Raw genomic sequence first — 17,106 nt, forward strand, 5'->3', positions numbered from 1 at the left:
GTGACACAGATAGATGCATGTGACACAAAGAGGTGCTTCTATTGTTTTGATAAAACTTTTCAATGATCTATCAAACGGATCCTTGAACAATGTAAAAATAAAAAAAGACATCCAAAACCTTGATTTTTTCGACACCCCGTTAATTCACCCCGGATCCACTTTTTTTAAATAGCGACTTCTTTCCTGGAAGTCTTTGCAGTGTCCATGTGTTTTTTTTATCTCTCCCATCCCCCCACCCCTCTTCCCACACCTCCTCCCCCCAAACCCTCTCCCTCCCACAGATCTCCCGATGTCCCTGCTCTCCATATTGTTCTTCCGCTCCCTTTATCATATGTTATATGTTTTATGTGTCAGTTTGTCTTTTTGTGATCAATGTTAGCTCTTACACGAGCCTCGATCTTGTATACAAATAAATAAATAAAAAAGACTTCCTTTTCTGCTGACCACGTGCTGCAAAGCTCTCATAACAACTGTCCACCGGGTAATGCTAAGCACATCGGACTGCACAGCAATACGCAGACCTCCCTGCGCTCTAACAAAGACTCCGACTTTTTGAAACTTCAGAAACCCTACCATGTCATCTCTTTTTGTTTCTAAACATTTAATCTTTTTCCTCACAAAAATTACTTGATATGAGTCCAGCTTGCGGTCCTCTGACACAGCGATCACAGACAAACTTTACATGATGGGAATGTGGCATGGATTATTTAAGGTATCGTAAACGCCACCAACAGGCCTGGATAATCGAGCTTCTGGCAACAGAAAGAGGCAGCTTTTGCGGCCACTAATTACAGACGCCAGGAGGTGACCTGAGGCACTCAGGACGTGGGCAGGAAAAGGAGGAGGGTGGGGTTTACAATGTGGGCTAATGCTATAACATAGGCCCATATGCTTCCTTTGCCTGCTCTCCAGAGCTTTTGCTCATTACTAATGTATCTCAAGAAATCATTAAAACGAAATGTTCAAAAGTTTCCAAAATAAAACGTTGCACTTGAATTACTAGATATGATCAAGTTGTTACTTCGTTTTATTTTTCCACTTTGCATCCTTTATCAACCCCGAGCAGAGCATGTGTCGGAGAATTTGTTGCGGCCATCTCCGGTCCGTGATTGTAGCGTGACATTTCCTTTGTCCCTCACAAGAATAGATGTTTGGTCATTCTCATTCACCAATCACATTTTATATTTGCCTGAATGTTTTGCACAATTGCTGATTTGTAATGAAAACACATCTTATGGGAGTAAATGTTGTGGGGAAAAAACCGAACGGAAGTTCTTTCTTGGATCACAATCCGGGCAAATCGGGTTACTTCATGCACTGTTCGCTGCGTCAAATGGTGGGATCTTCTTGACTTCACATTAGGACAATTTTCAACTTTCTGTATCCATTTAATGTGAGCTATGTGGTAGTAGTTAACACCCTTTTGAATCATGCAATGAATCAGCTTCCTCTACGGGGCGATTCACCAGTGACTTCTGTAAAGAGTGGCACGGCAGAGGAAGCGGTTGGGGAGAGGAAGGTTCATGCATGTGCATCCACATCCGTTGAAGAACGGTCAAAACAATTTAAATATTCCGTTTGAAAATACATCACACGGTGTTACACTGCAACCAACACATAGTCCGGCGAACCAACGTACTGTCCCCGCAAAGTTGTCGGCGTGTCCCCGCAAAGTTGTCCTCCATGTTCTTTGCCGTAATAAACATGATCACTGCGTGCACATGCTGAACATGTCATTTGCTATGTATTAACAAAGCCAGCAAGCACACTTCCTGTACCCCTAATCTCAAGACAAATTCATCATTTGCTCTCGAGGATATACCATTTGAACTTTTAGGGTTTGAGATTTCTCGACATTAAAAGATGAGGATTCCGAATCACATTTGACCTTTGAGTGGAGAACGCAAGTCGTGTTGGGTTTCCAAAGCTATCAAATAAGATGCGAATGTGTGGATGGATAGGCCTCCACCCACGTCAGATATCAACCCACGATTATGTTTGATCTCAATTGAAGGGGGGGGGGGGGGGGAGAGAGAGAGAGAGAGAGAGAGAGAGAGAGAGATAGAGAGAGATAGAGATAGAGATAGAGATAGAGATAGAGATAGAGAGAGAGAGAGAGAGAGAGAGAGACAGAGAGAGAGAGACAGAGAGAGAGAGACAGAGAGAGAGAGACAGAGAGAGAGAGACAGAGAGAGAGAGATAGAGAGAGAGAGACAGCGAGAGAGAGACAGAGAGAGAGAGACAGAGAGAGAGAGACAGAGAGAGAGAGAGAGAGAGAGAGACAGAGAGAGAGAGACAGAGAGAGAGACAGATAGAGAGAGAGAGACAGAGAGAGAGAGACAGAGAGAGAGACAGAGAGAGAGACAGAGAGAGAGAGACAGAGAGAGAGAGACAGAGAGAGAGACAGAGAGAGAGAGAGAGAGAGAGAGAGAGAGAGAGACAGAGAGAGAGAGACAGAGAGAGAGACAGAGAGAGAGAGAGAGAGAGAGAGACAGAGAGAGAGAGACAGAGAGAGAGAGACAGAGAGAGAGAGACAGAGAGAGAGAGACAGAGAGAGAGAGACAGAGAGAGAGACAGAGAGAGAGACAGAGAGAGAGAGACAGAGAGACAGAGAGAGAGAGAGAGAGAGAGAGAGAGAGAGAGAGACAGGGAGAGAGAGAGAGAGAGAGAGAGAGAGAGAGAAAGAGAGAAAGAGGAAGACACAAAAGAGAGATGTTTCTAAAGAGAGAAGAAGGAGGAAGAGACAGAGGGAGAGAGAGAGAGAGAGAAGGAGGAAGAGACAAAAGAGAGATGCTTCTGAAGAGGGAGAGTCAAAAGATGTTTCTAACATCAGATGTTTCTAACTCAAGTTATGGTCTGCAAAATTATTCTCAAAGGGAACATGACCTTTTGATTTGACCTTTTGATATTTTAACCCAAAATGTACTGAGTTCATCTTTGTATTACAGTTCACACTTTTGTCAAATTTGGTTCAAATCCCTTTGAGTGGTTCTCAAGTTATCATGGTAACAAAAAACTGATAACAGACTAACACACGGACAGGCGGACAACTCCAATGTACAATACTCTGTCGAGCCTTCGTGTTATATAAAAAGTGTTCATGTGTGCACTGTACCAATAATAGGTAAATTGGGTAAGGCCAATACTACCCACCAAAGGTATGGCAACGTGCCCTCTTACATGATATCAATGAGATTGAGCGTCATCGTCTATCAACGTTCCGGTTAATGGTCCTCGTGGAACCGCACAGGTAGAGAAGTGCCGAGTTCCCATGAAAATGGTGGTTACAGATGATCTGATTCTCTCTGCCAGGGCGGTAACACTCACTCGGCGTTTAACGAGGGTCAGGATATCCGCACTAAGCAAAGGAACAAAATAACGAGCTCCCAGATACCGTCGTAGACATAGAAACATTCCCAGGCCGACCTGACAAGGACGTAGTTACATAATTCATCAAATGTCTGTCCGTCTGTTCCCAGGTACCGCAAAAACGGCTGAACCGATCGCAACGAAATTTTGGGTGGGTAATCCTGGGACCCCCTGGAGTAAAATAGGCTATATTGTTTTTCCAATTTTTTTTCCAATTTTCCAATTTTCCAATTTTACAGTTTTTCCAAACACGATGGATTAATATTTACCGATATTTTTTTTTGTTTGTTTTTGTTTTTGTATACTGAATCGAGGCTCGTGAAAGAGCTAACATTTATTTCACAAACAACTATTTCACAAATATTTCACAAGTTTCACAAAGCAAAAACAACAAACCCATTTCACAAACAACCGTCCACAACTTTGAGATATCCTGTTCACAGACAGATGAACAGACGAACAGACGGGGGAGAAAACATAACCTCCATCCATCCACCTTCGGTTGTGGGAGTAACAGAATCACGCATCAAGATGTTCACGTATCACACGAGAACGGCCATCTTCGGCTATACGAAAAGAACGACTATTCTCTACTCCCAAGGTTCTTTAGCCTCCCTCTCCATCCCATAACTGTCATTCCTTCTCATATACCTTTTCTCAATTTCAATTTAGCCCTGAACCCAAGTCCCCATGGAACCGCCTTTCGAGGCCATTTTTCCCCGCAGAGCAGGGGTTGGCCTTTTTTGGGCACCGTGGTCCCCTTTTTGAAGCAATGTTTTATGGCCGGATGCCCTTCTTGCCACCAACCCTGTTAGTCACCTCTTGCGACACACAGGGAATCACCAGTGAACTGGGACTCAATTTGCCGACCTAGGAAGGATGAGAGGCTGAGTCAACCCCCCTGGTGTTAATTCATGACCATCGGATCAGACCACATGACCATCGGATCAGACCACAGTGATGTGGCTTTTAATGAAATTCTACAAATACTGTTTAGCTTTTGATGATTTGCGTGTGATATGATTTAAGGGATGTTTATATGAATCGTTTAAAATAAAAAAAGCCTTCAATTTCTGAAATTTTGCCTTTTCATTTGGGCCTCCCAATTGAAGCCCCGCCCATAGGGCAGGTACCGTTGCTAGTATTATCTACAGTGTAGAAAAGTATACAACTTAGCATTACGTGTATCTTGCAACACATTCCTAGTGTCGTTTAGAAGGTCATTTATATTTTATATACACAGACAGTGGAATTGCTGATGACCCAGGACTTCCACCATTCAACTCACAATAAGGAAGCATCTGATAACCCCCCCCCCCCTCCTCCTCCTCCCCCTCCTCCTCCCCCTACCCCTACACGCTCCCACACCCCCATCCAGCTAACCCCTCTATTCCCCACCTAGTATGAAATGATGCAAATTTGACATTTGTCAGCTGTAACTGAAACTGGTGTTCACAACCTCCTACCACACATTCAGAGCCTTCGCTGCAATTGTTTAAAAGGTTAAAACCAGAACAACTCCGTGAAACCACAATATCAAAACTTAAACCACGCAGCCACATAAAATGACCACATGACCATCGGATCAGGCATTTCAGGAAAAACAATCACATGATCAACGGCTAATGCACCGGTGTATAATAAATGCTTAAAAACTGCAAAAATACACGGAAAAAGACCCTTGTACCGCGTGAAACACATCGAAAGGACGACACATTACAGCGTTCCAGTTTTTCCGGATTCGAGTGCAATCCGCATTTCACAAAACATACAGAAATGGTCAAGATGCTCTTCTAAAGAAATGTTCAATTAAAACCAACATCTCCCTTGAGTTTATACACTATTTAACTGTCTCATAATGCGAGCATTAGACCTTCCCCGCCACCGTAAAGCTTCTGTACACGATTACCCCAAAAAAACATTCAATTCCCACACGCAGGAATTTTCAGCAAAACCAATTTTAGAATTCGATGTTTTTTTAACACCATTTATCCACTTCCTTTAGGTTGACTTCACAGTTACACTCGACAAAACCACACCTTGCCATGGACACAATGGCGCAAACTAAACACGAGGCAACACCAAAGAGACGACTACGACTATGACTACTACTACTACTACAACTTAAAATGGCCCCAATTAATACCACCTTCTTGTAGGGTAGGCGGTAGTTAATATTGGCCCAACCAAGTCTTTCATGAACCAGATGGCCAGTTCTGACGTTCCAGGGGATCTGATTTTGGGAGCAATTTGGAATGTGTTGGAACCCTGCTATTCTTCACGAAAGACACCATGGATGTGGGTGGGATACCTGTACCATCCACGAACAATTGCAGTGGACGGGTCCCCAGGTGTTTGCTGACTCGTGGTGGATGTTAATGGCAGCCTCTGCTCTCCCATATTCCTGTGGTCCAGCCTGGTTCATCCTCTCTCTCTTCTGCTAGCTTGTTGGTCTATGCTCTTACTGTGACGGGGGTTTTACAGCATAACCCGTAGGGCAATGCCGTGTGGAATCAGCGTTTGTCTGTCCATATGCCTGTATGTATGTATGTATGTGTGTATGTGTGTATGTGTGTATGTATTATTTATGTGTGTATGTGTGTATGTATGTGTGTATGTGTGTATGTATTATTTATGTATGTATGTGTGTATGTGTGTATGTATTATTTATGTGTGTATGTGTGTGTATGTATGTGTGTATGTATGTATGTGTTTGGTATGTATGTGTGTATGTGTGTATGTATTATTTATGTGTGTATGTGTATGTATTATTTATGTGTGTATGTGTGTGTATGTATGTATGTGTTTGGTATGTATGTGTGTATGTGTATGTATATACAGACTTGGCATTTAATATGGAATTTTTTTTTTTTCTTGACTTGGGTTTTTTTTTTTTTTTTTTTTTTTTTTTTTTTTTTTTTTTTTTTTGTATACAATATCGAGGCTCGTGAAAGAGCGAACATTAATCACATGAACACACAGAAAGACAAACCGACACATAAAACATATAATATAGGGAGCGGTAGACAAGATGGGGAGAGAGGGGGAGAGAGGGGGAAGGACACAAACACAACACTTTACTTTCACAACGTTTAGGGTTTACTACAACACTTAGTAGGGTTTACTACAACACACAAACACAACACTTAGGGTTTACTTTCTTAACTCAGTATATCAATCCGGTGAGTTTCTTTTACACTTTGGTGATTTATTTATTAATAGAACCATGTCACTGATTGTCTATCGCAGCAAGAAGTCAACAACAGGATTATATCACAGGTGGCGTGGCAAAATGTACGGACAGGTGCATTTGACGATTGTCTTCACAATCGGGTATATAAGGGTTGTTGCATTCTGTATTAGTGGAAAACAACTGCTGCACGTCTCCAAAAGTTATTGCCGCTTCCTCTGGAGATGGTCCGTCAACTTGACAATGCTGTTTGTCATGGAGTGGTGGCTTTACGAAATTACGGCATGAAACAGCGTGCTATTGCTCGGCAGTATGGCATCACTCAAGGTCAGGTGTCAAAGATCCTGAAACGAAATGCTCAGAGTGGTGTCCCTACTCCAATACCGAGGCCATGACGTCCCCGCAGAACCACAAGGAGGGATGATCGCCAGCTGCACCGGTTAGTCCGCAATGGCCGTACCAAGTCAGGTAATCGGCTTAGGGCTGAGTGGCAGCAACTGACAAATGTGCCTGTATCCAGAAGGCAAGTCAACCAACGACTGGTTCAAGCAGGCTATCGTGCCAGGCGTCCCCTGAGAAAGCCACGTCTGACCAGACAACACCGCCAGCACCGATTGCAGTGGGCCAGAGAGCACCGTCAATGGCAGCCAGGACACTGGAATCACGTGATCTTCAGTGACGAGTCTAGATTTCTGGTCTATCGTCAAGATGGCCGCGTCCGAGTGCGCAGACAAGTGCATGAAGCCTACAACAAAGATTGTATAGTGCCAAGAGTCCAAGCTGGAGGTGGTGTGGTGACCGTTTGGGCTGCTTTTCATGCAGGGGGCAAAACTGACCTCGTTGTTCGGAATGGAAACCTGAACCAGTTCAAGTACAGGGCCATTCTGGAAGAAACATTGCTTCCATTTGCTCATGCAGCCTTTCGAGGAAACTTTGTCTTCCAAGATGACAATGCACGGCCTCATCATGCTCGCATGATCCAACACTTTCTTGCTGACCGTGGTGTAGAGCATATGGAGTGGCCTGCCATGTCCCCGGATATGAATCCGATAGAGACCTTGTGGGCAGAATTAACGCATCAAATCGACAACTTGGCCAGCAGCCGACCTCTGTGCGTGAATTGCAGCAGGCTATTGTCACTGCATGGCAAGCGATTCCTGTCCAAACCTTGGCAAATCTAGTGAACAGCATGACTCAACGTGTACGTGCTCTCCTGAATGCTCGTGGGGGTTACACGAAGTACTGAACTGTAATTTTACTGTCCGTAATCCCAGTCATAATTGTACACCGCTCCTTTCCTATGCCACCTCCAGGCATTGCAAATCGTCATTGCCGGGCACCGAAGGGGGCTCGGCAGTGACGCACGCTGAAAGAGAGTACTCAGTTTTCACTCTGGTTTCTTGTTTGTTTTCTTGTTGTACACCGCTCCTTTCCTATGCCATCTCCAGGCATTGCAAATCGTCATTGCCGGGCACCAAAGGGGGCTCGGCAGTGACGCACGCTGAAAGAGAGTACTCAGTTTTCACTCTGGTTTCTTGTTTGTTTGTTTTCTTTCTTGTTTGTTTTCTTTCTTGGTTGTCCGGACGATATCTCAGCCATCCTTTGAGCTAGGAAGCTGAAATTTCGGCACAGTCGTGAGCAAGTCCTTTGTCAAATACGGTATTTTTTGTTTTTTGAATAATCAATTAATTGAGGAGTTATTTAATTATTAGCGTTTAATTAAGTACTTATTTAATTAATTAAATTTCATTTCTCTTCTGACCATTATTAACTCAGGCACCTTTTGAGTTAGGAAGCTGATATTTGGACATGCCAATGACCAGGTGATTTGGCTGCAAAGGATATTTTTGATTTATTAATTAATCAATTAATCGATTAATTATTTAATTATTCGATTAATGACCCAAAAAAATTTTTTTTTTAAGTTACAGATTCTGATGAAATAGTGGTAGTTTATGTGTTCTCTGACCAAATTGATTAATAATTTAATTTTTTTATGATTATTATTTATTTATTTTCATTATTAATCATTTATTTATTTTCTTTCTCATTTGGCCAATATCTCAGGCACCTTTTGAGCTGGGAAGCTAATATTTGGACATAAGTGACCAAGTGATGTGGCTATCAAGGATATTTTTGATTTATTGATTAATCATTTCATCTATTAATTATTTATTGATTAATCGATTAATTATTTATTGAGTAATCAATTAATTATTTAATTTTTTATAAATGACTTATTTAATTAAATTTCTAAAAGATACATCTTCGGATGAAGCACTAGTGGTTTAGTTATGCGATTAGCCAATTGATTATGAAAATATTTTGTGATAATCTTTTATTGATTTTAATTATACAATTAATCAATCAATTAGTGTACACCTCTCCCTCCCAATGCAGCCTTAATGAGCTGCACTGCGGTATTGCCGGGCGCCGGAGGCGCCCCGGCAATGCCGCGCTGCAGCATATTTAATTATTTGGCATGGGGCGGTGTACTTTGAATGTATGTGTACTTGTTTTCTTGTTTGTTTGTTTTCTTTCTTGGTTGTCCGAACGATATCTCAGCCATCCTTTGAGCTAGGAAGCTGAAATTTCGGCACAGTAGTGAGCAAGTCCTTTGTCAAATACGGTATTTTTTGTTTTTTGAATAATCAATTAATTGAGGAGTTATTTAATTATTAGCGTTTAATTAAGTACTTATTTAATTAATTAAATTTCATTTCTCTTCTGACCATTATTAACTCAGGCACCTTTTGAGTTAGGAAGCTGATATTTGGACATGCCAATGACCAGGTGATTTGGCTGTAAAGGATATTTTTGATTTATTAATTAATCAATTAATCGATTAATTATTTAATTATTCGATTAATGACAAAAAAATTTTTTTTTTTAAAGTTACAGATTCTGATGAAATAGTGGTAGTTTATGTGTTCTCTGACCAAATTGATTAATAATTTAATTTTTTTATGATTATTATTTATTTATTTTCATTATTAATCATTTATTTATTTTCTTTCTCATTTGGCCAATATCTCAGGCACCTTTTGAGCTGGGAAGCTAATATTTGGACATGAGTGACCAAGTGATGTGGCTATCAAGGATATTTTTGATTTATTGATTAATCATTTCATCTATTAAGTATTTATTGATTAATCGATTAATTATTTATTGAGTAATCAATTAATTATTTAATTTTTTATAAATGACTTATTTAATTAAATTTCTAAAAGATACATCTTCGGATGAAGCACTAGTGGTTTAGTTATGCGATTAGCCAATTGATTATGAAAATATTTTGTGATAATCTTTTATTGATTTTAATTATACAATTAATCAATCAATTAGTGTACACCTCTCCCTCCCAATGCAGCCTCAATGAGCTGCACTGCGGTATTGCCGGGCGCCGGAGGCGCCCCGGCAATGCCGCGCTGCAGCATATTTAATTATTTGGCATGGGGCGGTGTACTTTGAATGTATGTGTACTTGTTTAACTTTTGTTTTTGTTAAAAAATTTTTTGGCTAATGTGCAAAATAAAGAGATACTTCTGGAAACGTACAGAAGTTTAACACAGTACTGTCCATGAATTGGGTTCGATATCAGTTTACATCACTTTCAAGGATCAATTTATTTGTTTCGAAATGTCAAATGTGGTTTTTGTTTCTTTTAAAGGTCACATTAACAAAATCTAGAATAATTTCAACATAATTCCAATGAACTTTTGGTTCTAAGACATCTTGAAAAGGAAGTTCACCCCCACAAAAAAATATTCCATATTAAATGCCAAGTCTGTATATGTATGTATGTATGTATGTATATATATATATATATATATATATATATATATATATACTGTCTGTGTGTCTGTCTGTCTGTGTGTCTGTCTGTCCGCAGCATAACTACCCGATGATATAATCCGATCTTGATGAAACTTGGGTGGGAGGTTGATATCATGATCTAGTTGTGCCCTGCCTAGAGTGGGCGTATTGCGCCCATTGTGGGCGGATCCACGCCCGAAAAAGTTGCCTTTTTCGGGGGTAATCGAGAGGAGAGGAGGGTATTCTGAAAAAGTAAAACTTTGCACCTCTATATCTCTGAAAGTGCTGAATAGAAAAAAATGAGACATGGCTCATTGTAAATAACTCTCCATGGGGAATAAAATATGTTCATGATGATGTCATAGGTGACTTCACTATTACGTCATAAATCGCCAAGTCGAATGCTTGATCCAATCAGTATGAAATTTCTTGAGAGTGATCTCGGGATAAATTGGTCAAGGGAAAAAAAATTGATGGTCATTGGTCACGTGGTTCGGCAGCCCGGCGTAGCCTGTAAGTGTAAGGCAATGCCGTCTTGAACAGCCTTTGTCTGTCCGTCTGGTGTGTTTATGCATGTTCCTCACAAACATCCACCAATCAGAGCTGGGGATCTGATCACATGACAGGGGACAGCAGATCCTCCACTCAGTAGACCCAACCCCGGCTACGCCGTTGTTAGACTGTCGGTCTAGTTTGTATGTACCTGTGTCGGTCTAGTTTGTATGTACCTGTGTCGGTCTAGTTTGTATGTACCTGTGGTTGTTATTTTTATGTCTGAGCTGAAGGGCAGAGAGTCCAGCTCGGTGATGGTGATGTTATAGCATGTTTATCGGGGGAATGGGAATCATAAAGGCGCACACTTAACATGACTCGAGTCATGCCACTATTACATTGCAAGATGGCGTCACGTGTACGACCAAACAAACCTCGCACTGCCAAGGTCGGGGGAAGTTTTGGGCGAAGTGTTTCACGAACCGGAGGACCAGGCCGAACGTTCGAGTAAAGTTTAGGCAGGGATTTAAAATTTGTTTAAAGTGCCGGAGATAGCTCGCCTACTCTTCGCAAAGGTCACCGTGGGATCTTTAACGTCCACCTAATAATTCCCGCAGACAGGACGCCCAAGGAACAGCAGACATGTCGATGAATCTCCCAGGCTGTGAAACACCGGGATGACATTTTATAGCCGATTCGAGATTCAAAACCAGGCTAGACACCTTAGAGGTGAGTGTGCATACCTGCAGGCCCCAATATTGATGCTTTTATCGCTTCACAAATCCAATGTGCCAGTATCTGTTTATATCGAAAGCCTGCATCACGATTCATATCGTATTAACAGTCATTTAGACGGACATATCTCAGAAGTGACTCGGGCATTCAGACAGCGAAGAAATCCATGGAAATCTCTCCAACCTGCACATTCTCACAAACAGAATAACATGAAAATATCACACTGATGGCATCAGGGAAATCACCGTGTCTGCTCAAGTGTCTGCAGCATAAACTCCACCCAGTGTTGGACAGGTGTCTGCACATACTCCGCGCAGTGTTGGACATGTATCTGCATAAACTCCACGCAGTGTTGGACAAGTATCTGCACATACTCCACACAGTGTTGGACAAGTGTCTGCACAAACTCCATGCAGTGTTGGACATGTATCTGCATAAACTCCACCGAGTGTTGGACAAGTGTCTGCACATACTCCGCGCAGTGTTGGACATATATCTGCATAAACTCCACCCAGTGTTGGACAAGTATCTGCACATACTCCACACAGTGTTGGACAAGTGTCTGCACATACTCCATGCAGTGTTGGACAAGTGTCTGCACATACTCCATGCAGTGTTGGACAAGTATCTGCATAAATCCCACACAGTGTTGGACAAGTGTCTGCACATACTCCATCCATGCAGTGTTGGACAAGTATCTGCATAAACTCCACACAGTGTTGGTCAAGTGTCTGCACATATTCCATGCAGTGTTGGACAAGTGTCTGCACAAACTCCATGCAGTGTTGGACATGTATCTGCATAAACTCCACCGAGTGTTGGACAAGTGTCTGCACATACTCCGCGCAGTGTTGGACATATATCTGCATAAACTCCACCCAGTGTTGGACAAGTATCTGCACATACTCCACACAGTGTTGGACAAGTGTCTGCACATACTCCATGCAGTGTTGGACAAGTGTCTGCACATACTCCATGCAGTGTTGGACAAGTATCTGCATAAATCCCACACAGTGTTGGACAAGTGTCTGCACATACTCCATCCATGCAGTGTTGGACAAGTATCTGCATAAACTCCACACAGTGTTGGTCAAGTGTCTGCACATATTCCATGCAGTGTTGGACAAGTATCTGCATAAACTACACCCAATGTTGGACAAGTGATAGCACATACCTCGAACAGTGTTGGACAAGTGCACATATAGTGTACAACAGAAGGACATGAATGAGGAGGCAACAACACAACCAACACTGCATCCCATCCCACTATTCCACCTCATTCCTCCCAAATCGATCTCCTCCCCCCCCCCCACCATACTTGCCCTCTGCACTCATCCCTTCCCTAGAGCATCGTTTTATATCCGACTCGATAATGTGCATAAATACATTGATGACTTATAACATACAACACACACACACACACACACACACACACACACACACACACACACACACACACACACACACACACACACACACACACACACACACACACACACACACACACACACACTCCTTCATTCGTCATCTTTGTTGTGCTCTCATAATGTTGATAAAATGTCTATTCATGAGCATGTAAGATATAAACCTTTCAAACCATCGAGATTACAATCTGTGACGAACACGTGCTCATCCTCCATTATCTCCTCCACCTCCAATACCGAGGGGGCTGGGGGACGCACATTGCGGTCACCGGGTCTCCTCCCCATCGGGAAGTGATCTGAGACACCATGCGTACGTAATAAGTAAACACATCTATCCAAATAAACAAACAGAATTCATCGGTCGCAGAACGAACGGGTTTTCATGTTCATGGAACTCCTTGGGTGACGTAGCAGGAAAAGAGACCTCCAAGCTCGGGTGTTGGGAACTTGTAAACTTATAATAAACGAACCCGATGAGGGTAAAACCACAACAAACAAATGGATACCATGGACAAACCCTCACGAGTTCATGTGATGGACAAACCCGCACGAGTTCATGTCATGGACAAACCTGCACGAGTTCATGTGATGGACAAACCCGCACGAGTTCATGTGATGGACAAACCTGCACGAGTTCATGTGATGGACAAACCCGCACGAGTTCATGTGATGGACAAACCCCCACGAGTTCATGTGATAGACAAACCCGCACGAGTTCATGTGATAGACAAACCCGCACGAGTTCATGTGATAGACAAACCTGCACGAGTTCATGTGATGGACAAACCCGCACGAGTTCATGTCATGGACAAACCCGCACGAGTTCATGTCATGGACAAACCCGCACGAGTTCATGTCATGGACAAACCCGCACGAGTTCATGTGATAGACAAACCCGCACGAGTTCATGTGATAGACAAACCCCCACGAGTTCATGTGATAGACAAACCCCCACGAGTTCATGTGATAGACAAACCCCCACGAGTTCATGTGATAGACAAACCCCCACGAGTTCATGTGATAGACAAACCCCCACGAGTTCATGTGCATCAACGGACCCTCGTTATCGGAGACCAGTTATGGCGGCATTTTCAACACCGGATCCACAATCACGAAGCGTCCAGCAAGACTCACCTCGGTTCCATGATGCAGACACAAGGGGCCTCGGTCTCCCACCGCGGATAGGGTGTTCAGGGTGGACAGAGGTAGCGAAGACACCAAGGACGGACGCGGATAGGCGGCGGGTCCGGCAGGACGACCCACAGGACCGGGTGGTCCACGGAGTCGGAGACTGTGGAAGTGGTCGGGGAGCGGAGCAGGTTCGGCGACCGGGCGGGAGCGACCCGGGGTCCTCAACATGGACTCGGGGCCCGAACCGCCGCCGTGAGCACCCGGACTTCCCGGAGGTGAGTCCGGGGGTGACATGCTGTGAATGGCCACGGCCCCGGTCTCCCAGGCCCCGTTTCCTTCGCTCAGGGGTCCGGGAGACCCCGGGCCGGCACCGTTGCCCGCGGGGAGCAGAGACCGCGGTCGCCCGTTGCCCGTGGAGGCGAGACCCGCGGCGTCCAGCAGGCGGGAGAGCAGCAGTCCGGACGGCAAACCGTTAACTCCCGCCTCGCCGAGCGCCGCTTCGCGATGACAAGTGGGACAGGCGAGGCGACCATCCCGGCGACGTCGCGCTTCGAGGCACGGCGGGCAGAAGGCGTGCAGGCACGGGAGGGCGCGGAGCGGGGCCGCGGCCCGGAACCCGAAGTGTTCCCGGCATAGTGGGCAGCGCTGTGGGGTCGCCGGAGGGGACGCGACCTGGCTCCGGGGGCCACCCGCGAACGCGGCCATTACGGCCGAGCTTTCAGCGGCGCCGCATCCCGGCTTCTACGGCTGATGTCCGCGTCCCTTCTCTCTCGCTGTTCCTCCCCGAACCACTCCGCCCGAGCCCCAACTCCGCCCCCTCATAACGCTCGCAACGCTGCCCCAAACCCCATCCCACACCGATCCCTCTCCAAACTCCAATCCCTCACCCTCGCCCTCCCACACCGATCCCTCTACCCCTCCAAACCCCCAATCCCTCACCTCCATCCTCCCACACCGATCCCTTTCCAAGCTCCAATCCCTCACCCTCGCCCTCCCACACCGATCCCTCTACCTCTCCAAATCCCCAATCCCTCCCCTCCGTCCTCTCACACCGATCCCGATCCCTCTACAAACCCCAATCCCTCACCTCCACCCTCCCACACCGATACCTCTCCAAACTCTAATCATTCGTCCTCGCCCTCCCACACCGATCCTGATACCTCTCCAAATCCGAATTCCTCACCTCCGCCCTCCCACACCGAACCCCATCCCTCTACAAACCCCAATCCCTCACCTCCACCCTCCCACACCGATACCTCTCCAAACTCTAATCCCTCGCCCTCGCCCTCCCACACCGATCCTGATACCTCTCCAAATCCGAATCCCTCACCTCCACCCTCCCACACCGATCCCTCTACCTCGCCAAACCACCAATCCCACACCTCTCACCTCTGCCCTCCCACACCGATCCCGATCCTTCTCCTCTCCAAACCCCAATCCCTCATCCTCCAACACCGATCCCGATGCCTCTCCAAACCCCAATCCCTCATCCTCATCCTTCCACACCGATCCTGGTACCTCTCCAAACTCCAATCCCTCATCCTCATCCTCCCACACCGATCCTGGTACCTCTCCAAACCCCAATCCCTCATCCTCCCACACCGATCCCGGTACCTCTCCAAACCACAATCCCTCATCCTCATCCTCCCACACCGATCCTGGTACCTCTCCAAACCCCAATCCCTCATCCTCATACACCGATCCCGGTACCTCTCCAAACCGCCAATCCCTCACCCTCGCCCTCCCACACCGATCCGTCTACCTCTCCAAACCCCAAATCCCTCACCTCCGCCCTCCCACACCGATCCCGATCCCTCTCCAAACCCCAATCGCTCACCTCCACCCTCCCACACCGATTCCTCTCCAAACTCCAATCCCTCACCCTCCCACACCGATCCTGATACCTGTCCAAATCCGAAATCCCTCACCTCCACCCTCCCACACCGAGCGGCGAGCACGATCCATCTCCAACCCCCAATCCCTCACCTCCACGCTCCCACACCGAGCCCGGCCCATCTCCAACCCCCAATCCCTCACCTCCACCCTCCCACACCGAGCCCGATCCATCTCCAAACCCCAATCCCTCATCTTCATCCTCCCACACCGATCCCGGTACCTCTCCAAACCCCAATCCCTCATCTTCATCCTCCCACACCGATCCCGGTACCTCTCCAAACCCCAATCCCTCATCCTCCCACATCGATCCCAGTACCTCTCCAAACCACAAACCCTCATCCTCCCACACCGATCCTGGTACCTCTCCAAACCCCAATCCCTCATCCTCCCACACCGATCCCAGTACCTCTCCAAACCCCAATCCCTCATCCTCATACACCGATCCCAGTACCTCTCCAAACCCCAATCCCTCATCCTCCCACACCGATCCCGGTACCTCTCCAAACCACAATCCCTCATCCTCAACCTCCCACACCGATCCTGGTACCTCTTCAAACCCCAATCCCTCTTCCTCATCCTCCCACACCGATCCTGGTACCTCTCCAAACCCCAATCCTCCCACACCGATCCCAGTACCTCTCCAAACCCCAATCCCTCATCCTCCCACACCAATCCTGGTACCTCTCCAAACGCCAATCCCTCATCCTCCCACACCGATCCCGGTACCTCTCCAACCCACAATCCCTCATCCTCATCCTCCCACACCGATCCTGGTACCTCTCCAAACCCCAATCCCTCATCCTCATACACCGATCCTGGTACCTCTCCAAACCCCAATCCCTCATCCTCCCACACCGATCCTGGTACCTCTCCAAACCCCAATCCCTCAACCTCCCACACCGATCCTGGTACCTCTTCAAACCCCAATCCCTCTTCCTCATCCTCCCACACCGATCCTGGTACCTCTCCAAATCCCAATCCTCCCACACCGATCCCAGTACCTCTCCAAACCCCAATCCCTCATCCTCCCACACCGAGCCTGGTACCTCTCCA

The 17,106-nt window shown here is 45.8% G+C and overlaps 1 protein-coding gene across 1 annotated transcript in view; it reads right to left on the minus strand.

Annotated features, from left to right (window-relative positions):
• Nucleotides 1-14,940, minus strand: part of TRIM71 (tripartite motif containing 71) — a 107,059-nt gene extending 92,119 nt beyond the window's left edge. The window contains exon 1 of the mRNA XM_068108766.2: nucleotides 14,161-14,940. Coding sequence (XP_067964867.2) covers nucleotides 14,161-14,862 — 702 coding nt within the window. The 5' untranslated portion in view covers nucleotides 14,863-14,940. The remainder of the gene's footprint in view (nucleotides 1-14,160) is intronic.
• Between the last annotated feature and the right edge of the window lie 2,166 nt (nucleotides 14,941-17,106).

Source organism: Myxine glutinosa, chromosome 2 (genome assembly GCF_964187855.1).
Source record: "Myxine glutinosa chromosome 2, kmMyxGlut1.1, whole genome shotgun sequence".
NCBI lineage: Eukaryota > Metazoa > Chordata > Myxini > Myxiniformes > Myxinidae > Myxine > Myxine glutinosa.